The sequence below is a fragment of the Pollachius pollachius genome (genome assembly GCF_949987615.1).
Source record: "Pollachius pollachius genome assembly, chromosome: 4".
In the NCBI taxonomy this organism is placed as follows: domain Eukaryota; kingdom Metazoa; phylum Chordata; class Actinopteri; order Gadiformes; family Gadidae; genus Pollachius; species Pollachius pollachius.
The window spans coordinates 9,410,255-9,435,318 of record NC_136937.1 but is presented as its reverse complement, the minus strand read 5'-3'; the positions used below and the strand labels follow the sequence as shown (position 1 = coordinate 9,435,318).

Genomic DNA, 25,064 nt, shown 5'->3' with positions numbered 1-25,064 from the left:
CGGGTTTGACATCAAGGAACTATGCAGATGTAATGATATTTGAAACAATGAAAACTCGCTAGTCATATTCTCATGCAAGTATTTAGTGACGTAAGGCCCTAACGCACGCCAGGAATACATTCCCGGTGTTTCACAGTGCCACCATCAGCATGAAGTGGACTGGACTCCGAACAAGATGGCTCCATGCACTCCTGTTACTTGTGCCAAATTTGGATCCTTCCCTCAGCCAACCCCTTTCCCACTTCTCAGCAGTCAGTCTGTCATGCTCCGGTGCCAGTTGGAGACGCTTGCCTGGGTAGACACAATGGTGGAGCCCTACCTGCATGTTGAGTCTCGACTCCTAGGGCATGTATCTACTTTCACCACCCCACGCTTAAACCTCACTAGACCAAGACCATGCCTAAGCATTTATCTCTTGTGTACTTGTATGATAAGATGTAAGAAAAATATACTGACTATGAAAAAATATTGAAAAACTAAGCTGTTGTGTGACCCAAGCCCCAATGGCAGAGCCATGCAAACTGCATGAAGAAAACCTGTTTTGGCCTGCGGTTGATGATCAAATTGTGTACCTTAGTAGCTGGGGGATGGAAAAAATATTAATATACTACGAAACATAACATTTTGTCAAACAAAACGATACAGACAGACTCAAAATTACAAGCGAGTACAGTGTTTGAGTTTAATGGCTTTATAAACAACTATATAAGTGAATTATCTTAAAAATTCATGCATTTTCAGTGTAAATTCATTTGAAATATAGAGCAAATTTATTTACAACAGTGTGAACTGAAACAGCAACTTTACTTAATTTGGCTGTTTACCAGAAATACACTTGGCTGCATAGAAGATTGATGACTACATAGAAAATAAAAAATTGTAAAAGAAAAAAAAAGATTTAGCATGGTCTTCTTCTTAAAAGACAAGTTTCTTCAGACTGATTTAGTAAAAAGTCAGTTCTTTCCATTTTATTGATGTAGACACACAACATAACAAGAACTGGACACTGGTAAATCAAAAGGACTAAAGCTAAAGAACTATACCAATGGAATCATTTCCCATTCCCAGAAAGGTACATTCTGAATATCATTACAGTAACTACAAAAACTCACTGATATACTGACAACAAAGCCTGAGTCGATGGATAAAGGTTGAATTACAATAACAAATCCAAAAGCCTGAGAGGAAAAAGACCATTTGATTCATTATAAACAATAATTTACAAGTGGATTATTCATGGAAGTCACATGATGATCAAAAATTCCGTACTAGTAATTAAATACTTCACGTAAGATAGGAAAATAGAGAACTAAAAATGAATGAAAACTACAGTAAATGAGGTACAGGACAGCTTGAGCCCAAGCAACTTCAGACCAAAAATAATTTTAGTCAACTCCACACATGATCCGTAAATCACTCTGATAAACATAATCATTTACTTTGTATAGTCATTTGTTGTTTGATTAAAATGGAACTTAAAAAAAAAAAAACACGAATGGGGGGGGGGGGGGGTAAAAGAAAAATAACAGTCAAATGCAGAATCCAGTGTCAAGGGCCAGAGAATGTGAGGCAGCACCCAAGGTCATCGCGTCCATTTTCAGGGTAAAAAAAAAAAAAAGAGAAAATGTCCAACTTTATAAAAATAACAAAAAATAATAATAACCTTGGCCGCCTGCTGCAACACCTCCATTACAGCTCAGCTTCGAAGTCTTTTAAATACAAAAATATGCATCTATATCTGCTGCCTTGTCCACTCCCCCGCCCCGCAAGTCTCTGTAATAAAGGTAGCACAGCGTCGAGTGAGTGGAGAGCGCCACGCACGCACACACACGCACGCACGCACGCACGCAAACACACACGCACACGCTCATACACACTGAGCAGACGGACACACACAGTGCTCAGTACGTTGTCTTCCACCGGTCCCATAAGGCATTGGATGGGTTTGTGAGTCAATGGAGGCTACGGCTGCTGCTAGACCAGCCCAGTGTGAGGGGAGCTGTAAACCCGGCGGGTTTAAACCCCCCGGCTGTAAACCCGGGGGGGGTCCGGGGTGGGGATGGAGGGGGGAGCTTCCACTATGTCTTCCGGCTGTTCCACATATGCTCCGGCGTGCTTTTGTGGTCCGAGGAGTACTCGAAGGGCGAGCGGTGGCCCAGCGGCGAGCGAGAGTCATAGGGCGAGCGCTGGTCGCGGGGCGAACGAGGGCCACTGGCCGACGCCCGGTGGTCCGCCTGCCGGTCCGCCTGCCAGTCCGAGTGGTACCGGTACGAGTCCCAGGACGACGACGTCGTCGACTTGTGGTGGTCCGAGCCCTGCCGATGGTCCGAGTGGGGGTGCTCCCGGCTCGAGCGCTGATCCTCTGTCTTCCTGTGCTTAGTGTCGCTGTAGTATCTGTCGGGGGGGGGGGGAGGGGATGTTATGGCTCATGCGTCAGTGTTGGGGACGCTGGAGCAGACGCGACGGTCGAGGCCTACCTGTGTGTTCGGCCTGGGACTCCCCGATCAAACTACCCCACTTTAAAGCCTCAGCAGATGAGCGTAGAATAAAAGGGTGAACCAAGCGTACTTTCAGCTCCACCGTCTCGCGGTAGCAGCCCTCATTTAGTTCAAATTCATTACTTATTAATTTATTCTTCCAGACAAGCCGCCTAAGCATACGGTCTGTATAACTTTAGAATCAAGATACCATTTCTTTGGGAGCTTTTAGTTGCATTATTGTATTCCTATTAGGCTACTGACCGATGAGCACTTCCAAACAATAAAAAAAACAAACCATACCTTTGACAGAACCCATTATGGCGGATGGTTCTGACCCTTTGGCAGCTAACTAAATCCAGGGTTACACATCGCATTCGCGTTCCCTCACCTGTCCTGCCGGTCTCTGTCCCGGTCTCGGTCTCTGTCTCTGTCTCGATCCCGGTCCCGGTCGCGGTCCCGGTCCCGGTCCCGGTCTCGTTCCCGGTCCCGGCTGTCGGGCCGGTAGGGGTCCCGGTCGCGGTGGTCCTTGCCGTTGCTGAAGGAGTAGGGCCTCTTGCGGGACTCCCCGGCGCCGGCGGAGCTCTTGCGGTGGCCGTCGGTGGCGTGGCGCTCCCGGCTGCTGCTGCGCTCGTAGCGGCCGGCGGGCTGATGGCGCTCCGAGCTGTAGCTGTCCCGGCTGCTGTCGTCCTGCTGCCCGCCGTCCTTTAGCCGCTCCACGTCTGCGGAGCGAGGACAGCCGGCCGTTAGCCCAGCGACCCTCGGCATTGGACTGTACCCCTTCTGATCACATGTTTCCCCTCTGCGTTTATGCCTTTAAATGTACCCAGCCTGTGTCCATGTCCGTCCTATACACTTGTTCACTTGGAGACCTCTTAAGAATAACTTGAGTACTCTGAATGGGTTTTTTTTTGCCGCGAAGCTGGCGGATTTCCCCGTCCCTCCAGTAAGAACCACTCGCGTTGATGTCTGCTGCGCCATCAACACCCCTACCCGAGTCCCGTCCCTGGTGCCTCTATGCCGTCTAATCGCATTTACGTGAAAATGAAACGCCCGATATGTGGAGGGTTCGAGAGGGAACAAAGGGTGCGAAATCAAGCCGGTGCATTACCTCATTCAGCGTAAACTCGCGGGGAAATGCCGGTTTCAAATAAGACCGGCATATTTGGGAGTGTAAAAACGTGTGCGGTTCAGTGTGTTGTTTTGAGGAGTTTGATGTAGTAGGAGGAGGGGTAACGATGGAGTACCTGAATGTTTGAAGCCATAGGGGGTGACGCCGCTCGTGTTCTGGTCCGCAGCCTGCCGGGGAACAGGAGAGAGGGATTGTGTGAGAAGGGGGGAACCATTGGCTGACGGGATTTCATTGTTGTGTTGTAGCTTGGGGATAACACTGGCAGGGTATTAGGTTTAAAGAACAATACATCCACTCTGTGTTTTCATACCATGCTATTATACAGCATTAAAATACTTGTGAACTGTTTATTGTCAAAAGGAATATTTTCAATTTGACCTATTGTGTGACCCATTCCACATACCTGGGCATTTTCTTGCCTTTTCTTGATTGCATGTTTGTAAAGTTTATGCAATTTCCTTGCATCAAATTCGGTGAATTTTGAGACAAAAATCCACAAGTTTCTGTTGAAACAAAGACTAGCATTAGTTAACACGTTGTGACAGGTTTGCATGATGCAAACTTGTAGGTCGCATTAGGCTGTACCGGTTTGCAAACATTAACCAAGTGAGGAACACAACATCATCATGCAATTTCTTTCCAGAGTTTCAAAAACTAACAGATTTTATGATCTAGTTGTTCCAAAATGCTAATTATCGTCCTGCTAAGCAACACTCACTGATTCGGCTCCAATTAAAACAGATATTCTTTGTTTAATTTGGTTTTAATTGCCATTTGAGTGTGGCTAGATGGAACCGTTGTCAGTTCTTGTGCTGTTGAAACACTCAATTTGTAACTGTTGCATGACCACTAGATTACATAGTGGTTTAAGAACTTGCATGAGGGAACTTTTAACCGTGTGAAGCCAAAGTTTAAAAAGGTATTGCTATCAGTATCGATATCTATTTATAGATCTAAATCATAAATCGATATCTATCTAATAGATATCTATCTTTATAGGTATCTATATATATATCTCAAAATAGCATTCATTGTTTTTACATACTGACCGATTTTTTTTCGAGGAGTACTCAGCAAAATGAACCATTAATGCGGCGATACACACACAGATACAACATAAACGGTGGCTGTAAACACCAAGCATGAGGCATCGACGTGTCCTTAAAACTACTGGTCCACTCACTTCCGCCACTGTTTGACCAGCTCGGGATTGGAGTACTCCTTGAGACACTCGGTGATGTGGTCTCCGATCTTGATGAGGCACTGCCTGGTGTGTTCCAGCTGCTCCCGCTCTGACAGGCCCTTCTCCGGCCGGTCCAGCTGCTTCAGAGCCGCCTTGACCGGCCGCATCCTCTCCTTACACTGGGGCAGGACGGAAGAGAACCACATCGTATGAAAACGCCTGGGATCCTCCCGACAAGACGTCCCTCCACACCGTTAATGTAGACTCACACACAGTGAGAAGTCACGAACGTGTTCCTGTGACCACGCGGAACGTACCACGCTGAAGGTCTTCTGGTCCAGCTCCTCCGACTCCTCGGAGATGGGCACGGGCTCCCCGCCGGCTGTGATGTGGACCGGCGTGTCCGCCAGCTTCTTGGCCTTTTCTCGTATCTCCATCTTCACGTCGTTCTGCTGGGAGTCAGGGACGGAGCGAAAGGGAACCATCGGTCAAGGAAACCTGCTCGTGCTTTCTACTCTTTAAACGGAACTCATTGTCCAGGATATATATGTCAATAAGGATTTATTATGTAAATAAGGATTTATAATGAAACCATGTGTTTATCCAATACCATATGATCACCAGTTATACAGCAATTGCTGACATGCGCCAATGCAACCAGCGCTGCCGCACAGTGGAGTCAGCTTGCAGCATTGCCCCTCACCTCTAAATACAAATCGCTTTTGAAGGAGCGCTCATCTCACGTGAACTCAACCGTCCACATCCCGCACCACCGCCGTACCTTCTCCAAGTCCTCCTCCTGCTTGCAGACCGCCTCCAGCGGCTTCACCTCCTTCTTCTCCTTTGGCTCCTTTTTCTCCTTGGCGTCTCGGCTCTCCTCCTTCTTCTCCTTCTTGACCTCCTTCCTGACCTCCGGCTCCCCGACCTCCCTGTCCTCCGAGGGGGAGGAGGGGGAGTCGGGCTGGGGCTCCTCCTTCACCGTCACCCGCTCCGTCCGGGCTCTCCTCGGAGGGGGCTTCACTGCTGCTACCTCCTGGAAGGACCGCAACGACGTCAGGGGGAGACGCTCTGGAGCAAACGCCCACTTTACACAGAATTACTACTGGAAAAAGGCCAGTAGGAATGAGTGGATAGGAAGGGTCTTTAATTATATTTATGACACGATTATCTTCCATTGTCGATATTATTTTTAGATGATTGAAAATTGGTCCAGCTCAAGAATAAAATCCCGTGTAACACATGCACTACCCCAACGTACCACAGGTTGGAAAACCCTGCTCTAAAGCCCAAAGCACACAGTCTGAGATGTCTACATATTTGTAGAGCCTATCAAAAAGGAAATGGGATCCTTTTGTTTGAATGGAGGAAAGCTAAAACAGCATGAATAAGCGGGTCTGTATTTGCTGGCTCCCTCTGTATATAACTCAATTCAGGCACAACGACTAAACTAAATTCTAATATTGTTTCACGGCTGTGTTGGTAAAAGATGAGCAAAACTAGATGTGCAAAAATAGAAAAGTATTTCTGAATGCACTAGTATGTGAATTTCCAGCAAAGCTAAATATAACGCCCCTACAATATTAATATTATCATTGCAACTTGGCATTTCAAATGTAGGGAGATAATGCCTGGAGCATATAGTGGCAGTAAATAAAAACTGCATAATATAATAAAAAACTTTTGATTAAAATTATGATCATCACAATCAGGCCAAGTGGCACACTCCTCCCCTCAGATTGTCAGTTAAAGGCCTGTGTGGACCAGTGTTACCGTCTCCTCCTCTGCCTCGTGCTCCGACCGGGCATCCGAAGGGGGGTCTGAAGACGGACTCTTAACCACCTCCGTCACCTTGCTGGCCTTCAGAGCCTTGTTCTTCTTGCTCCTCGGTTTCTTCTTCCTCGAATTGGCCTACACATTAAAAAAAACAAAAAAAAAACAGCAACCAAAGCCATGATTCTCAGACTTCCATCCATGGGGAGTGAACTTCTGCCTCATGGGCTGGCCAGGCTGTGCTTCCAAGTCCTACTCTCCTGGGTTGCAGAGCATGAGTGAACTAGCAGACATTGCTTTTGCAGCACTTTGCATAATTTCTATGAAAAGGTGTTACCAAAAGGTGTTGAAAGAGGCGCAGTGTTCTTCTCCAAATCAAGGGACTTGTGAAGTCCCTTGCGACTTGACATTAAATACCGTTTTTCCCTTTAATTTATACATATATTTAATAGTGTCCCTTGTTATAAAGTAACATACCACAGCAATATCAAAATAAAAATCCCTCTATCATTTTAAAGAGGGCCCCTTCTGGTTCAGCCTCTCTTTGGCACCCTGTCTCTCCCACATACATGCCAATGAATTTGGTTGTATGCAAAACCACCAGACCATTTTACTCAATGAGTTAACCCATAGACTCCTCCACCTGTTCTGCATAGTTCTTCAATTCCCATTTAAATGGTATGGTTTCACTTCCACTTCTTGATATACTTTATGAACGCAACATAAACTGCTTTTCTTAAAAGGCATCTTTATGCAAAGTGAATAAGGGATAGCAGAGCAGCTTTGTTTGCAGGACCTGCCCTCTAGTGTTCGGAGAATGCAGTTCAAATGACAGACAGCATAACCACATTGACTTTATAAAAATTGCCACTTTCAAGTAGCCTTTTATTATTTTGACACCTTGCCAATTCTGGCCTGTGACTGTCGACACAATGCTGATGTTGTGGGGGTATGTGACGTCGTCAGTTAACAGAATTACCCCACCACAACCCAAACAACAGAATCCACACAGATGCACGTCAGGGGACGACGAGTCCAAATAGGTACAAGTCAGCGCTTTTCACTTCCACTCACCGTCCCTGCGTGTCTTTGTGCTTCCTTTTTCGCCAGGTCTTTGCTTAGTAATTTAATGAGGTAGTCTGCTCTTGTTTGCAGCTGTTTGGCCTGGGGTTTCTTGTCAGGGTCGTCTGGAAGAAGCTGTAAGGGATGGAGGAGTTTGGTAAGCATGAGTTACGCGTTGACATCAATCTACCTGCGTGGACATTAAAGAGATAACCGGAAAGTTCATCAGAGAGGCGTCAATAATAACCGGTGCTGAGACACAAATATGCCTTGCAACCTAATTTCCGTCTTCATGAGTTGAAGTCCCGCGAGATTCGGCGAATTTTCAGGGAAGGTGTGGGTAATCAGAGAACAGATGTGAATTCCCTCCGAATGGTCCCATGATTGGCAGTACAAACAAGTAGGCCCACTAGGCAACCTTAGAGGTAGCCTCTTAGGAAGGAGCCTTTTTAAGTAGTAACTAACCTGACATTATTCAAGTATTTTATAAAAAATTGAAATAAAAAGTTTAAATCTCTTTACTTAAGACTTAGACCTCTCAGAAGAAGGGGGTTTGACCAGGTACATCCATCCATGTTTTGGTGTGAATAAATGAACCGTCTGCACAGGGGAACGTGGCCATACCTTATGCGTGAGGTTGAGGTCTGGGTCCATCTTGATCATCTCCCAGCTGCCGTAGCCGTACTCGTAGATTCCTATGAGGAGGCTGGAGTCGTCCTCCTTGCCCCACTCAATGTCAAAGTGTGCGGCCTTCGAATGGCACGGAATCATGTACCTTTAAAACACACGACCACACTTTATATTCAAGAAGCATTTGACAAGATCTGATCCGAATTGAACATTTCAAGAGCATGATTTAACTGGATTAACATTCAACACTCTTTTGAAAGACATTAAAGACGGAGTGGTTGGGGTCAGAGCGAGTGGCGTTAGGACAGATAGAGGAACAAGTGAATGAAAACGTCAAACGGCCTAAGAACATTTTTGGGACTTTTGAGACTGTAGCTGTTGCTTCAGAGTACAACTTTGCACTGCAGCTATCCAACACAACGGGCTTAACGTTGTGATTCTGTGTTGAATTCTGTATGAATTTGAGTCGAGTTGGGTTGTTTTATGCAATGTATCAAGGATGCCAGCACATAAATATCTATACATTATTAAATATAGTTACTTCTTCCTGTCCTCTGGGTCCGACGGAATGGCCTTATGGAGCGGAGCCAGCTCCTCTTCATGCGAAATCACCAGCTTGGCGTTCACCTGCACGCCAGAGATCCTGAACGTTGGTCCTTTTACCTTGCCTCGTCGTCCTCCTGAGTGGAACGACATGGCAGGGGCCTCCTCAATATACAGAACGTTTAAACGGAGGGTCGGTGAGTGTGCGTGTTTAAAAACGAATAGGACGAGGGTTTAACCTACCAGAGTTCTTCTCCTGTTCGCAGGGGTTCTCCCGGAGCGTGCGGACGCAGCCGTTGTGCACGGTCTCCGCCAGACGCTTTAGGTCCTGTTCCGATTTGTCGACGAGCTCCGCGTCGCGAGCGATCGCATCCAACCTGAGGAAAACAAGGGATTATCATCTGCACTTCCGGCGGGGACACACAAAGGCTGAACAGAACAAACAAAATAAACCTCAACTTACCTTTCCAGCGGTCCTCCAAACTTTTTATAGCTCTTGACAAATCTGTAATATATTGAGAAAGATTGAGATTATTCCTAATCTCGAGGGATGGGTGGGTGGAGGGATGGGTTACACATGAACGCTGGCCGGTTGGTTACTGAACGGAGAGCTTACCTTCGGATCTCGGCGTCGCTGAACCCCTTGATGTTTTCTCGTGGAATAGTGCGTGGCCGCCCGCGTTTCTTTGGTTTCTTACGATCGGATGTCGAGTCGCTGTCCGAGCCAGAGTACCTTCGGTTCCTGCTTCTCCGGCTTTCGTTACCATTGAAACTGTTCTGGCAACCCCAAACAACAAACATCTGATCAGAGAAGAACCGTTGCAGCTAGAAAGTGTGGTCAAGGGACACGCAGTGAGATTGCTTTTTCTTTCAATACACAGATTGATCCTAAGATGTTATACAAGTAGTGAATATTGAACACATACATTCAGATCATTAAAAGACTATGATATGCATAATATTAAAGTTGAGCTATTCTTATATGCCAAAAAGATGTGAAGCAGAATTAGCTTGACAGCCACAGACCCTTCAATGTGTAACCCTGTGCCAGAACTATCACCTTAGACACAGCATACTCGATAGTGAAACATTAGTTATTGCACATGGCATTTCGGATTTCCGACATTTAGGAATAAATAGAACCCATTTGTCGCACCGGCTTTACACAATTCCTCATGCGCGGCAGCAGATATATCTCCTCCAGCTCCTTCTGCCGTTCCTCCTCCTCCATCCTCCTCCTCTGCTCCTCTGGGATGATGTCGTCCCAGCTCCTCATGCTGCGCTCAGAGTCCATCTCCTCCTCCTCCATCATAGAGAAGTTAGCCACCTGTCGAATGACACAAGAAAAATCTATTGCTAAACGCCACCAAAAGCTTCAAGTCCTCAAATGACCTGCGATACAATATATCAGATTACGTAGGGCGATCCCCTGGCTCCTCCTAGCAGTATGTCCCTGAGCAAGAAACCTAACCCTGACTGCTTCCAACGAGCTGGCTGTCTTCGTGCGTGGTTGACACTGCTGTCAGTGAGTGACTGTCTGAATGGATGGTTGTCGCTTTGGACCAAAGTGTCTTGCCATGGCTGCCAACCATAGGAAACGAAACAAAATGGCCTGATGTCCAGATTGGCAAAGTGAATCGCTGACCTGTTCATCGCAATGAATAATCACAATCACAACATCGGGGAAGATAATCACAACTCTCCTTTTTGGTCTTATATGTGCAGCCCTGATCAAAACATAAAGAGAGTCACAGGAAAGTGACTCAGAGAACCGCGAAACTCACCTTGAACTGCGAGAGCAGCTCCTCCCCCACGGTGGAGGGGCCGGGGTCGTTGTCCCTGGTCTCGGCCCTTTTCAAGATCTCATCGATGTCCATCTCCTGCAGCGTGAGACATGAGACATGGTTAGTCGATACTGTACCGATACTGTAACAGTAGTATGACGTCATTGCCCTGTTGGGGGTGATGAGGGTGTCGGTGCGCGGGGTTAAATCAATGCCAACCAGAGGATCTTGCTCCTCGCCTTCGGGCTCCTTGAATAGCTCTTCGGCACCGAACTTCAAGATGGCAGACAGCTCCTCCTTGTTGTAAGGAGTAGCACTGCATGCAACAGGAGAAAAGGAATGCATACATAAGTAAATGAACTCCTATGTACCAAACCATGGTAAACCAAGAACATGCCTTGGACTATTCTATTGTCATCACTTTGGATTCTCCAAGTGAAATCAAGCACAACCATGAGGTGAAGGTTTTCATGTTGTGTGATCGTTCTACTCTGCTCCAAACTCAACATCTTATCATGCCGTGCCACAACGGAGGCACCCATCCACAGAGAGGACTTGCCTCCACCACAGGGCTGGCTGATGGGCGATAACCACGAGCCATCGGCAGCACCATACCCGCTACAGACGGGGCGATGCGTTACCTCGAGGGGGCAGCCCCGGTGTGGAGAACCGTCTTCCCCGTGGTGTCCATCCTCTGGATGACCAGATGGTCCAACACCATCTTCTTCTTCGCCCGCTCGATGATCTCCTCCTCCACCGAACTCCTCGTCACCAGGCGGTAGATGTTCACCTAAAGACGTGTAGGATCTTATTAATACACACAGACGGATGGACACACACACACACACAGACAGACAAAGACACACACAGACAGACACAGACAGACACACAGACAGACACACACACAGTTTCAGACCGGCGCCTACCTGTCTCTTCTGCCCGATGCGGTGGGCCCTGGCCTGGGCCTGGAGGTCGTTCTGGGGGTTCCAGTCCGAGTCGAAGATGACCACCGTGTCGGCCGAGGCCAGATTGATGCCCAGGCCCCCGGCCCGGGTCGACAGCAGGAAGCAGAAATCCTGGGAGGGGAGGGGGGGGGAAAAGGTGTTTAGAGCACACGGCAGGAACCTGAACCTTTTGTGTCCCTGCATGCTTTGCGTGTTGACTGACCTCTGACCCCTCGGCGTTGAAATGGTCCAAGGCCTGCTTCCTTATCTCTCCCTTTATGGAGCCGTCTAATCTCTGCAAAGGACAAAAACATACATTTAGAATAAGGATCAGTCTACATACACACACACTCTCTCTCTCTCTCTCTCTCTTAGTCACTCACACCAAAGCACCTGCTTAGAAAAACAAGATCAGCTCCAGCCAAAAAGCACCCCCCCCCCACACACACACACACACCCACCTGGAACAGAAACTGTCGGCTCTTCAGGTACTCGGCCAGGATGTCCAGCATCCGAACCATCTGAGAGAAGATGAGTACGCGGTGGCCGCGCTCCTTGAGACGTACCAGCAACTTGTCCAGCAGAACCAGCTTACCGCTGCTTCTGATCAAGTGCTGCGGGTCAGAAGAGAGAGAAATGCCAGGACGGTTCATCAGCACCACACGGATCAGCAAGCGGAAACAACTTGATAAAATGCGCTGAATTGAGATTGATGTTCAACTCTTGACTCAAGATTATGTTAATTATCGGTATTATCTGTTCTTGTTTTTAGTGGCATACAAAAGCCCTTGTATATTTTCTGTTACACCACACTCATACCTGTAAGGACTCGGCCCGGCTGTAGAACTCATTGTCGTCGGGGGACTTGATAAGGTAGCAGTGGTTACAGCACTTCTTGAGCTCCATGACGATGTTGAGGAATCCTGAGGTGCTGCCCTTCACGCCTTTACTGAGGGCCTTGTAGTTCCTGGTCAGGATCCACCTGATCACACACACACACACACACACACACACACACACACGTCAACATCGGCTCCCATTTCGTTTCACTATGTAAAATACATTCAAGCACCAGTTCATCATAAGGCTATTGATCACATGTTTACATCAACACTGCAAAGAGAAAAGACGAGTGAGCTGCTGTTAGCAAAACCAAATCACCGTTGTCCCCATGTCCTTTAATTAACACATGTTGAATCAAAAATATGAAACCAAATCCAAAACAATGTCCGGAACCTATTTAAAAGGGGTACTGTTAGCCATTGCCATCATAACGCCACACGCTGAGAGGGCCGGTTTAAGCGTCAGCAAGAATCGGGTTGGACGTGTTAAGTGACTTGTTGTACTTGACAACATCAGGGTCGTGTCAAAAGGCCCTTACTTGTAGTACTGCTTCTGGATGGCGCTCATCTCTACCCGGAGGATTTGCTCTACTTTTGCAGGCAGGGATTTCTCCACGTCTTTCTTGACTCTCCGCAGTAGGAAGGGCTCCAGCTCCTTGTGAAGACTGGTGTATCCAGCATCCCGCCCCTTGCCGTGGTCTTCATCGAAGATCTCCCAGGAATGGAACCTGGGTACAGAGGAGGGAACGGTTTCGTTCTGGGCCCTTGACGTGCTCACAAACCATCATCTTAAAAACATGGCTTCCGCTCTGAGACGATGCCCTACTTTTCGGGCATGATGAAGTGCAGCAGGGACCAGAGCTCCTTCAGAGAGTTCTGCAGGGGCGTTCCAGTAATCAGCAGCCTGTGGTTGGATTTGAAGTCCATCATGGTTTTGTAGAGGAGCGAGTCGTCGTTCTTCAGCCGGTGAGCCTCATCCACACCGATGAAGGCCCAGTTCACACAGCCAAGGAAGGACTGGCGGGATGGAAAGTCGGCAATTAGGTTTACCGTCACGTCGCCCTCGTTCATTACGTATCAGCGAGCCGTCTAATGGGTCATTTTTGAGGCAAACCACAGTGTGGAAGTGTATTAAGAATATTTGAACCCACCTTGTCTTTCAGGAGGATCTCATACGTTGTGAGCAGGATGTTGAATTTCAGTCTCTTGTTCTGGGGGTGCATCCACTCATGGGTTCGGATCTATGACCACCAAAACTCTTAATTAGCCTCATTAAATATACTGTTTATCTAAAAATTATAGAGACTTCTTATAAAACTGAATTTTATTAACTTTTATTCAGTTTTATTTACGCCCTCTCTCAATATGGCTGAAAGCCAAAACAAAAAGGTTCAGCCAAAATCCTGTATGGTCATTAATGCAACGACCAAATTTGATACACCCACCCAATGATTAAACGATGTCTGCACTAACATCAATGATCTTGACAAAGATGCACCATAGTGGAAGCGCAGGCATTACGGGTTCTATATTTTGAGGAAAGCAGCTGAATGGCCTGATCTTGATCAATTAATTTTAAGTACGGTAAAAAACCATTGACGTCATGAACTTTGGACATACCATGTTTCTACTGCTGATGTCTCCGAGATAGACCACGACATTCATCATTGGAGCCCAGAGTTGAATTTCCCTTTGCCATGAGACCAACGTGGACAGAGGCACCACGAGTAGGAAGGGCCCGTACAGCTGGTGTTCATGGAACATGTAGCTAAGGAAACTGATGGTCTGGATCGTCTTCCCCAAGCCCATCTCATCAGCGAGGATGCAACTGTTGCCTCTGGAAAGGGTCGGGAAACGGGTGCAGGAATACAAGCGTTAGCGAGGATGTTGGGAGACATCCACCTGTTGCTTTGTACGCTCAGCGCAAAACACACCACGAGCACCTTCTCAATTTGTGTGGCACGATTGCCATCAACATGAGAACCACCATTCTCTTGCATACAAATTTGCACAAAAAGTCCCACACACTCATTTACACCACTTGTTTGGCATTTTATAAAAAAGGTTAATATAAAACAGAATAGGACCTTCTGAAACATCCTTTATTAGTGCTTTCCCCAAATTCTATTGGAGGCAGCACCTAATGATTACATATAGTCGATTGATGTATTCTTTTCTTGATTAATTGATTACTCATTTAGTTTAGTTTATACTTGCTAAACGACAAAAATGATTAATCTATCAGTAAAAAGTTAATTTTACTAAAGGTTTGTCGATCAACTGATTGATTGCCCAACCTTTACATGACAACCTTCAACATGAACTAACCAAATTAGTGTGGCATGAAATCCAGAGTGGTTTTGCAAGGAAACCTGGTCTGATAGGACCACTCATGCAAGTTCTAAAATATCTGTTCTGACCAATCAGTCAGAACGTAAACAGTTCAGTTGAACATAAAGATAAAGCATCATAATTGCCGGAAGAGAAACATACTGATCACTGTGTTCTACTTAAAGTTACGCAACTGAAGTGATATTAAAGGGAAGTAAGGACATGTGTTGATAGAAATTAATGAAATCATCATACTTGCACCACGAGTGGGCCATCCAGTTCAAGCTGTCAAACTGATAGTCTCTGAGCTCCAATCCATCCCCTCCTATATAGGATGGCTGCTTCTTCATAGCGCTAAACCTCGGCCTCTGTTTGAGCACCTGGAAAGAGAACTCTGTTATCCAAAGGCTTTTCTAAACAAGTACAGACAGTTGAGCATAATGGAAATCAGGAATTTCAAATACAATTCTGGAAGATACAGACAATCACCATTGATAAACCACTAGGAAGTGAGGGATTGAGAAGAGCTCTAACCTTGCACTCTCTGAAGGGAATGTTTTTGGAATGGTTTCTTCTCAGGTAGTCGTCTATACACTTCTGAAACTTCCTGCCGATGAGGGCTCCGTCCTCCCAGCTACATTCAGAGTAGGACAGGCCCTGCCACTTGCACAAATAATCTGGATAGCCAGCTGCAGATTTTTGGTTTGAATGCCCTGTTAAAAATGAAGAAAAGGGAATTGAAATGTCAAGGTATACATCATCACCGTAACGGTCATAAATGTGTTCACCGTATGAAACAATGTCCCACCGATAATTCTTTCTACCAGCTGGTACTGAGAGTGAAGATCATCCATGAGTTCCTGCTGACAGTTGAAATACTCCACATCCTCAGGGGAGGCCGCCTTTATCCTGAGCAGAAGGAAATGACAGTACATGAGATACCATGTTCCAATGCATTGCGTATTGAATTTTTTATAATTGAAAAAACACTGCATAAAGAAAATTCAACCAAGCATACAAGTGTAACATTTCTAATATGCAATTGTTATAAAGTTCAACTTGTTATCTACACATTCCCTATAGCCATTAAAGATGCATAAATCATTCCGCAATATTTATATTTTTCTTCTTAATTTCGTTTAAAGCATAGGATAAAAAACAACAAATGTGCCAACATTGCAGTTAGCCACCAGAGAGCAGTGAGGACGTAGACCACCAAAGGTGCAGATGGAAGCATTTACCATCAGCCTCATGTGATCGGAGGGGGGTCAGTGGGACAGTTTATTGTAACACATTTTGTTTGTGCAAAAGTGTAGTTAGGCGAGTGCTGCATGCAGCGCTCAACTATTGTTCTTCTTAAGTTTAATTCTTTTTTCTTATTCTCTACAAACTTTGGGACCTATCTCCTTCCTAATGTTTTCACCTAGAGACTCCATTCCAATTTTAAAATGATCAGATTATTTTAAAATCACGCGCTTCTTTACAGATTTTATAAATATTTTATACTTTTTGTGATATTCTAGTTTTAAAAATACTATTTTTTTTACAATGGAGGTCAATGGGAGGACGGCGGAGCCGTCCGCCCATTCTCTGACACTTAATACTTCAGACTCCGTATCTTGGTCAATATTTTATCGTTAACCTTCGTTCAAAGGTTTAACAAATCAACACACTTGTATCTTCAATAATCTGAAAACAGAATTTCGATACTTTTTTCAAAATCGCAGTTTAAGTTCTAGCAGTTCTGGCAGTGTTGTTAGATTGGGCGATTTTCCCGCCCAATGGAACTACGTTAGGTGGGAGTATTATACTTCTTTCTAAAAACATCAATCAATACAATACCTTTCATAAGGCATATCGTTTGTGCATCTATTACTACTACTGCTACTATTACTACCATCTTTGACAGCATTACATATTAGCTTCCAGCTTTTGTAACAACGAATTTCAGCACTTTGCTTCTTCAGATAATTCAATTCTGCATCAGTTTTCGATTTCAGCTTCCAGGTTTTTTAGCAGTGCACTGCAATACATTAGACCTTTCAGATTCTTCAGTTCAATTCCTTTTACATTTCTGTATTTTTAGCAATGCTTTGCGCTTTTCATTCTGCTGTCACTTTGTTTGTTTCCAACCATTTAATTAATTTTTTTAAATGGCGTGCATGTTTACATTGTTTACTCCATTTAGACTTTCGAACTCTGTTCAAGTCCCTTCACTTGATTTGAGCCATATAATATTTCTTTATGTCTTAATCTATGTGGCTTTATTAGAACATTTTTTCAACCTCACTTTGTACTACAGCACTCACCGCATTTTCTGCAGGAAATGCATTTTCTAGTTGTATTCTTTCCTCTTCTGCCGACTAGGGATGGCGAAAATGTAAAATATACTTGACCGACCACCGAGCCTCATTAACCGGTTGAAACCGGTTAACCGATCAGATTAAAATGTGCTATTTGAAATAACAGCCATTTCCAGGCGCCTGCTAGTAACTCTGCTTATCCCTCTCCCGTTCTGCCTCCGACTCACACACACACACACACACACTCTCCGAGTGAGAGGCACTTGCTCTAACCGCGGCACGACCTGTGTTTGAATTGAAACACGAGGCATGCTTACTGCAAGTTGACCGTGTGTAGAGAGCGGGCTCGAATGCCCACCATGGTCTGAGATGGCGCGGATCTCGTTGAGACCCTGCGCGGGATTCACCAGGGGCCAATCGGAAGAGGGCAGCGTTAGGAGCTCATTTGAAACATTGCCGCGGCTCCAAAGAGACGGCACTTGTTTAGTTTGGAGGAGTCGCAAAAATTGAGTGCGAGGGACAATTTTTTTCACTTCACACAAAAAGATCTTGGATTAAGATGGCTAACTGTAGTCTTATAGCGTTTAGTCTACTGTCCATACTAATTTAGAGATCATATTCTCCGCTGCTCGCATGCGGGAATAATTAAGACTTGGGGAGAATTTAAACAGCGGGCTAGAGACGTGGTGGCCGTCCAACTTCCAATAAGTCCCCTCATCTGATCATCGTTTTGTGTGAATTGAAACCAACACATATTCCACAGTCCACACTGACCCCACTTTTTTTTTTAACCGACAAGATTGATTGGTTAACGTTGATAGGGTCAACCATCTGTCAAACGGTCATCGGTTAACATCCCTACTGCTGACTTTTTGATTTCAAGCCTCGCTCAAACTGCAGTTGTTGTAGACTGAAATATACTAGTTATGAGAGGATGGGGTTGCTGCAGTGGTGTTATTTTCAAAAGTCTTTCACTCTGTTGAAAACTCACGACTGGAATGGGAGTATTTGGGGCACTTTGTCGACTTTGCCCGTGGTATAGGTAGATCAATTTTTATCCATCTCTTTTAATTTTGAGTTTGCTGGTAATCTAACAGCATCTCCTTGCTTCACACTGCTCCTGCCCTGTCTGCCCTGGTGTAGTACTGAAATGGGTACGCCGGTAAGAAACGGAAGTGTTCTAGTAAGGTTACTTGATTTAGCTACATTTCAACGAACCAACCGTGGAATCCTCAGATGGTTGCATGACACTGTCCTCATGACAGCCGTAAATTATTTTATATAATTGGTATCTAAATAAGAAGCATTCCTAGGTAGGCCTTAAGTTAAAGACTGCCTCCCAGAAGAGGATATCCCAGTCCCTCATCTTGACTTCCCATGCTGGCTGTTACTGTAAAGAGTCTTACAGGGAGGCTTCAGCTTCATGATAAAAGTAAAAAAACATCAATTCACTTAGTGGAATGAGTATTATTTCAAAATGAATGCACACAAAAATATGAATCTGTACAAATGCATTCATTGAATCAATATAAGCAATGGAGCACATGCTTCATTACGCACATGCATTTTGTTTAATATTGCATTTCTATAGCATCCGGGAGTCTCTGTACCTCTTGGGAGTTTAAGAACCAGGAGGGTGCATTAACATATGGAAAAACGCTCATATGAAAATAAAGTCCTAATTGAGTTAGGTCCCAATCAGTTTCCAGACTGAGTTGATGCAGACTCAACATCACTAGAGGCAACAGGCATCCCGCTCTGCAACAGGCGCAGCTCTCTACACGAGTCTCTCTCCCTCTCACTATCACTCAATGTAATAAAGCCTGAACATCACGCACAAGTGTATTGACATGTAGGCTACAGAGTGTTGCCTCGCTGTCAGTACCTTTCTGCAGATGGACACATGGTGTTTAATATAATGGACGGCACTGCGATTCCGGCCAAGTTTCAAATTCTGATACGTACACATAAAGCCTAACCTGTTTTGTCTTCCTGTCTTACAGGTCTTATAGTCTATTAAACCATAGCATTTTTCAAACAGAAACTACAGAGCCTTGAACATCATTTGTATGAATAAATAATGTGATTCCTAACAATATTTGTCCCTCCCGCCCCTATAAACAAGGGATTAAGAAGCGCTTTTTTCCATAAGAAAGGAACACCAGCGATTGTCTGACCAATGAGAACTGGACAGCCCTAATGGTTGGACCTCCATTTGACCTAGAATTGATACCATGACATTATCAAATGCCATGCTATTTGCCATCATTCTTCCCGGAATGCCCCTTGAATCATCCTTTAGGCTCATGGCCTGTTTCGGCAAACTCTTATCTAGAGTGTTACTAACACAGTTTAATGTGGCAACCCCCATTTGAAAGCCCTTGCAAGAACTGACATGCCATGCAACGTACGCAGACTGAAAAAATTAAGGGGTGTAAAATGAAAATGACATCATTCACGTTTCAGCTCTATCTAACAATGAAAAGGTTAGTCCAATTTCTGTGTGTTCAGAACTCACCATCTCTTCTTCTCGTGATCCTTTTTCATGAAGTTGTCCAGTTTCTTCATGCCCTTGACGTTCTGCAGCTTCAGGGAGTCCTCGGTCTCCCAGGTGTTGTGGATGTGCGACCAGTTCTTCCACTTCATCAGGTACTGCGTTTCGCCCGCCTCTTTGCTGGGATCAAAGTTGGCATTGGGGTCCCCGTCCGCTTCGATGGCATAAACCGTAGTAGTTCCACCCGTGGCTGTGAAGAAAGAAAGCGGTTTGCAATGGTTTTGCTGATGATTTCATCCACGTGAGGAATTGAACATCACGGCAGTGCTCTTCAAGCCTTCACACAGTAAACACATTGGGTAGACGGGGTTCTTTTCTCACCTCCTTTCCTGCCTATCCGGCTCTCCATCACTCGTTCCAAGGTCTCAAACTCGTCCTCCTCCGGCTGGGGTACGTCCTCTCCCAGCACCTCCACCAGGTCGTCGGAGTCCGTCTTCTGCTCATCGTCCTCCTTGTAGCTGACATTGACCGTGGCCTGCCGCCTGGGGCCGGCCGACATGGCCTTCTTGTAATCGTCGTCGTCGTCTGAAGACGACCCCTTGTGGACTTTCCTCTGGCTGCTGGCTTTCTTTCCATTTCTGGCGTTCAACCTATAAGAAAAAAGAAGAAAGAAAAAGGGACAATGGGTAGGTTATAATATCAACACAACACAGATTGCATTGCATCATTTGAGTGGAATGCAAATCAAAAAGTAACTTGGGTCAGAATAACACCTTCAGCAAGATGAATGTACCAAGAATATCTTACAAGTACAGGAGCTGGGACATTTTTCTGAGACATTCCAACCAGTTGATACCACGTCGAAGTGGACCACTGAATGAAGGAAGAGAGACTGCGCCATAGGCCCCAACTAGCCTAACCTGGCCCGGCCAAACGTTAGCAATTGGTTATGGCAGATCCAGAGTGGCACTGGGCAGATCCAATAGTTTTAAACTTCAACAGACACCCGCCTTCAAGTGAGTTAAAGTTTGTCAATTGAGTAGGTCCAGACTCTCTGTGCAAATGAAATGAAGTACGAGAGTCTGGTAGGACCAGGCTACAACTAGCCGGCCATTAAACCTAAACTTACTTTGCTGGAGGTCGCCTGCTCTTCACTTTGTTACTTGGCTCATAGTCGGATGCTGTTTCCTCACTCTTCTCCCCATCTCCTGATGTATCGGATCCAGATCCGCTACCAGAATTGGACCCAGACCCCGAATCTGAGCCGGAATTGTGTCTTTTCTTGGATCCACTCGAAGAGTCTGAATCACTGCTTGAGGAGTCCTGTTAAAGATAAGCATATTAATAACAAGCCTTGTTTGATGAAGAATGTATGAATTAGGGATGCACCGAACAGGTTTGTTGTGGTTCTGGCAATTGAATTGGGTGATATATTTTTTAGATTTTAACATTTTGCCTCCTGTGATGTTGGCTTAAGCCATTACCAGAGACGCATTAAAACTATGAGGAGGAAGACCCATTGCGTGTTACCCACCACACCCTTATGACAATTCTGCATGTTATAAATTCACCAGCTCTTTATTGATTGTTCTATCAATATATTCAAACTGATCAAAGCATCCACTACCGGCTTATTGCTGGCCGTGCAGTGTGTTACATACAAGTAATGGACGGAGTTACTTGCCTGATCAGATCCACTATTTGAAGAGCTTTGCTGCCGTTGCTGCTGGTGCTGCTGATGAAGCTGCTGTTTCCTGAGCATAGCGGACCTTTGCACTGCCAGGATGCTCGGGTTGGACTTCCAAAACTGTTGCAAAAGAAGTTCAACTGTATCAACATATTGAAACGGTATATTCAAAAATAATAATACAAATAATGATAAGGACGGCATAACACGTCACAATAAAAGTGACTATGTTATCTTTACATTTTATTCCTATGCATGTATGCAACCATAGTGGAATGAGAATAGTGTCCCATCGTTGAGTGTCCATCTTAATGCACTGTTTGACTCTGAAGTTTAGAGAGACTTTGACCTACATCTGCTCCATCAATGTTTGACTTGTTTGGTGCTTCAGTCTTCTCCTTGGATTTTCCCGAGTCAGAATCTGATTGGCTGCCACTGTCTGAGCCACTTCCTGAGTTACTGCTGCCTGAATGGGTACTGCTGCTTGAACTGGAGCTGGAACTGGAACCAGAGCCCGATGCAGAGCCTGATCCACTACCAGATTCATCATCGGAATTACTGTGTGAACAATACAAAAACAATACAATAAAAATAACAAATTATACACATTTTCTTTCAAGGCCGATCATCTACTACAAGTAAGTAAAGAAGGCATGTTTTTCTCATGAAGCAGAACATTTTAACTATTACTTGTATGCCCATGTCTTGATTCCTGTACAATTCCGTCAGCTATGCAAAAGATAAGCAGAATAAATTGGTAAAACCATAATTTTAACATGCTACACTTGTGTTTACCATAATAAGTATAACATCTGAGCTGCATATCTGATTGGTGGGTTAGTGTCCACCTTGGAGCCATAGATTCAATAAACCTATCTAAAGTCTTCCAGAGCTCACAGGTAGAAGTCAAGCTATTTGTATAGTCCAATAGTCAGCATTGCCATAGATCCTACATAGATCATAAGTGCTGTTAGAGAAAGGCTACATGTTATTGCTGTATACAAATGGCATCCAACTAAATTCTTCCAGACTAGTAACTGCTCTACTCCACAGTTGGTTCTTATCAATTTATTAAATATTCAACATTTTCTTCATAGCCAAAGACACATTAAAATACGACCATGACAGCCATAATCTGTATTTGAACCCCTCAGTTTGTTTTCTTCATATGTAGACATACTAACATGCATGAATTCGGGTAGATGTTTAAACTATAGTATAATTGTTTAGCTTTCCATTCTATTTACATTAAGGTGTGCCACAGTGTCTGAATAAAGATCCATCAAATACCCTCTGTAATAGGTGTACGAACGGTATATAACGAACACGAGTCATAATTCTACAAGGCTAAAAAAAAACATGATCAAATTGCAGGTACATCCCCCTAATGAATCACCCATGTGGCAGCAATATAACGGTCCAATTGTACTTTTACAGTTTAGTAAAATGATCTTACCTTGATTCCCCACTGCTGTTGCTTACACTGTCATCTTCACTTCGCCCAGCCATATTTAGGTCTGCAAAATAAGGTTAACACTGTATAAATGATCATAGGATGTCCATACCCAAATCAATAGTAGTTCCGATTGAACTATTTGCCGTAATTTTTGTCAATTCGTTTCTTTGAAACGTTTGTTTTCAGCTAAAAACCTCTGTGCATTCAAGCGAACTTTAGGAAAACAGACAATCCCAGTCAACAATCAAGACCTTTAAAATATCTTAAAACCGTACAATAAAAACCCTTGTCAATTCAGCGTTTAGGTTCAGGCCTCGTTGACGATGTCCTCTACATCGCTGATGGAGACCCATCCATCCAGTCCCGTGTGTACATTCAACTGTACATTGTATAACAAACCCATCGGTTTCCTGGCCGCAAAGGCCTGACGAGGCCTGCACAACTTGAGCGTTTAATCACGCGCTTTCCCAGACAATGCTCTTAAAGCGTTTCGCAGGAAGGTTGTGCAACAATCTTAATAGTGGTTAAACACCGACAAAAGAAGTCTAATCATGTTGAACTTGATGATCGACAGCACGAGTACACATTACAATACTATTTACTTCCTCGACAGCGATACACTTGCTTCAAGTCTAGATTTACAACGGCGGCTAACGTTGTTAAGCTACCTTAGCTAGCATCGGCTAACGACGCGAGCTGGCGGCTATTGGCGGGGCGACTGTAATTTATGAAGGCACAGCCGAGCGCGGTCGTTAGCATACGCTCTGCGACCCACGCATGCTATTCCGCAACTTGGATATGACACAGCCTAACACTTTTCCAGACAGAATATAGTCGGTCCACCACAGCTAAATCACACCACGTCCAGATAGTGTGCGTCTTGCCTGGACTTCCGAGTTTGAAATATTTGTCTATCGCCCGGAAACGCTTAAAAGTGCATAAACATCTGGTGCCGTTCTGTAGCATTTGCTCAAATTGTTATGGGGGACCCGTGTGCAATGTTCACCACATCATATATAACCAGTCTCGATCCATGCCCGCTACTATGAACATCAGTTGTGACAGTCCGTAAGTCAAGCATGGAGCTATGTGCTTATAACGCTGCCAGACCAACTATAGGCGAAAGCGCGGACAGCAGCTAGCGAAAAGTAAAGTAAAGACCCACCACTCGTAATGCGTTAAAAACGACCACACTCCAGACTCGTTAGCATGCATACACAAACATAGTTTTCGCACATTGCCGTGCTGGCTGAGAACGAAACCATGCTACACTTCACGGAGTTAGCCGTACCGATACCAAGCGTTGTTTTCATCAGCTGCTCACTTTTCACAACTGGTTTCCCGATGTTTTTCGCCTTAAATCCTTCACCAAACCCGTACTCGTTTCAACTAGACATAGAGCGATCTCCCGTGGACATTGGAATAATATTCATTTTTTTTTATAACAACACGCTGTCGGGTGCGGGAAGTTACCTGAAACCCCTACAGGCAGCCAGTCTGGATCCTTTGCCCGACTTCAATACCCCCTTTCTTGTTTTCTTTTACTAGCTAGGGATGGCTAAATAGCCTGCTAGCTCCCCGTGAGGGAGAGCAGACCCAAACAATTTCAAAATGTAAATTCTCACGGTGCTTCGGAATTAAGGCCTCCAAGCACACAAAGTACGGTCCTTTGTGGCTTTAACCGGCTGTAAACACAAAAATGGGTTCGTTGACTAACCACGACTGTAAAAATATGACATATTAGTAAATAGTCTTAAGACAACCGGCCTCAGCCATGACGGTGTCGAGTTCATCTCACAAGGTTGCAATTTCGAGTGGAAACCCCGGGTAGTGACGTAACGACGATGCGTTCATAACAAACCAAAAATTGCACCACAAGAATAGTGGATGGATATTGTCATAACTGGTTATTACATACAGTAATAATTGTTTTTAAACATATTACATTTACATTGACATTGCTGATGTAAGCAAGATACATACACACGGAGTATGCATCGGTCTGTTGCCATTTATTTTATGAAAGCGGAACCATGCTTGAATCAACTGCAATCGAAACCAAACAAATTATGGAAATAGCTTTATCTTTGATCATTAAAATAAAATATTTTTCACAAAAGCGAAAATAACAATGTCCTCGAAATCTAGAGGCAAATACAATTGAAAATTATTATTATTTTATAATGACAAAAAATGCATAGCCCAATGTTTATACTAATGCTTTCACTTTAGGCCTACTGATGTAAGGATTCCAGCCGATACCTAAAGGCGTTTGTGTAATTACAACAACTCATTTGACAATTGCATCCACCAAGACAAAGTTCATAATCGGGTTCCTGGTCTTATCCTCTTGGACGAAATGTATAAAGGGCTCTATCTAAAGTGATATGCGAACAACATGAATCAAATGGAGAGGTCTCCAAAAC

The 25,064-nt window shown here is 44.7% G+C and overlaps 1 protein-coding gene across 2 annotated transcripts; it reads right to left on the bottom strand.

Moving 5' to 3' along the window:
• Positions 1-785: 785 nt before the first annotated feature.
• chd1 (chromodomain helicase DNA binding protein 1) lies at positions 786-24,419 on the bottom strand. 2 transcript variants are annotated; one of them, XM_079735008.1, is made up of 36 exons: positions 24,112-24,419; positions 22,639-22,699; positions 21,536-21,740; positions 21,180-21,302; positions 20,625-20,818; positions 19,877-20,145; positions 19,520-19,745; positions 15,507-15,607; positions 15,233-15,411; positions 14,954-15,078; positions 13,988-14,204; positions 13,519-13,608; positions 13,194-13,384; positions 12,907-13,095; positions 12,345-12,507; positions 11,987-12,139; positions 11,749-11,820; positions 11,508-11,657; positions 11,223-11,371; positions 10,801-10,897; positions 10,582-10,677; positions 9,954-10,124; positions 9,414-9,574; positions 9,261-9,302; positions 9,041-9,174; positions 8,796-8,934; positions 8,249-8,399; positions 7,637-7,759; positions 6,563-6,700; positions 5,574-5,825; positions 5,110-5,244; positions 4,793-4,971; positions 4,013-4,112; positions 3,725-3,776; positions 2,869-3,199; positions 786-2,394 (listed from the first exon to the last, which is right to left on the bottom strand). In XM_079735008.1, exons 2-36 carry the CDS (start codon positions 22,689-22,691, stop codon positions 2,079-2,081), a joined length of 5,466 nt encoding a protein of 1,821 aa, XP_079591134.1. In that variant the 5' UTR covers positions 22,692-22,699; positions 24,112-24,419; the 3' UTR covers positions 786-2,078. The 2 variants fall into 2 exon arrangements, with proteins under 2 accessions (XP_079591134.1, XP_079591135.1); XM_079735009.1 differs by having other exon boundaries at positions 5,110-5,241.
• Positions 24,420-25,064: the final 645 nt, after the last annotated feature.

Excerpts from the sequence above, each read along its gene's own strand:
- chd1 (XM_079735008.1), bottom strand. The coding sequence starts at position 22,691 with ATGGCTGGGCGAAGTGAAGATGACAGTGTAAGCAACAGCAGTGGGGAA. Across the intron at positions 11,372-11,507 it reads GCATCGGGCAGAAGAGACAG|GTGAACATCTACCGCCTGGT; the intron begins GTAGGCGCCGGT and ends ACACGTCTTTAG. Across the intron at positions 8,935-9,040 it reads CGAACAGGAGAAGAACTCTG|GAGGACGACGAGGCAAGGTA; the intron begins GTAGGTTAAACC and ends CGTTCCACTCAG.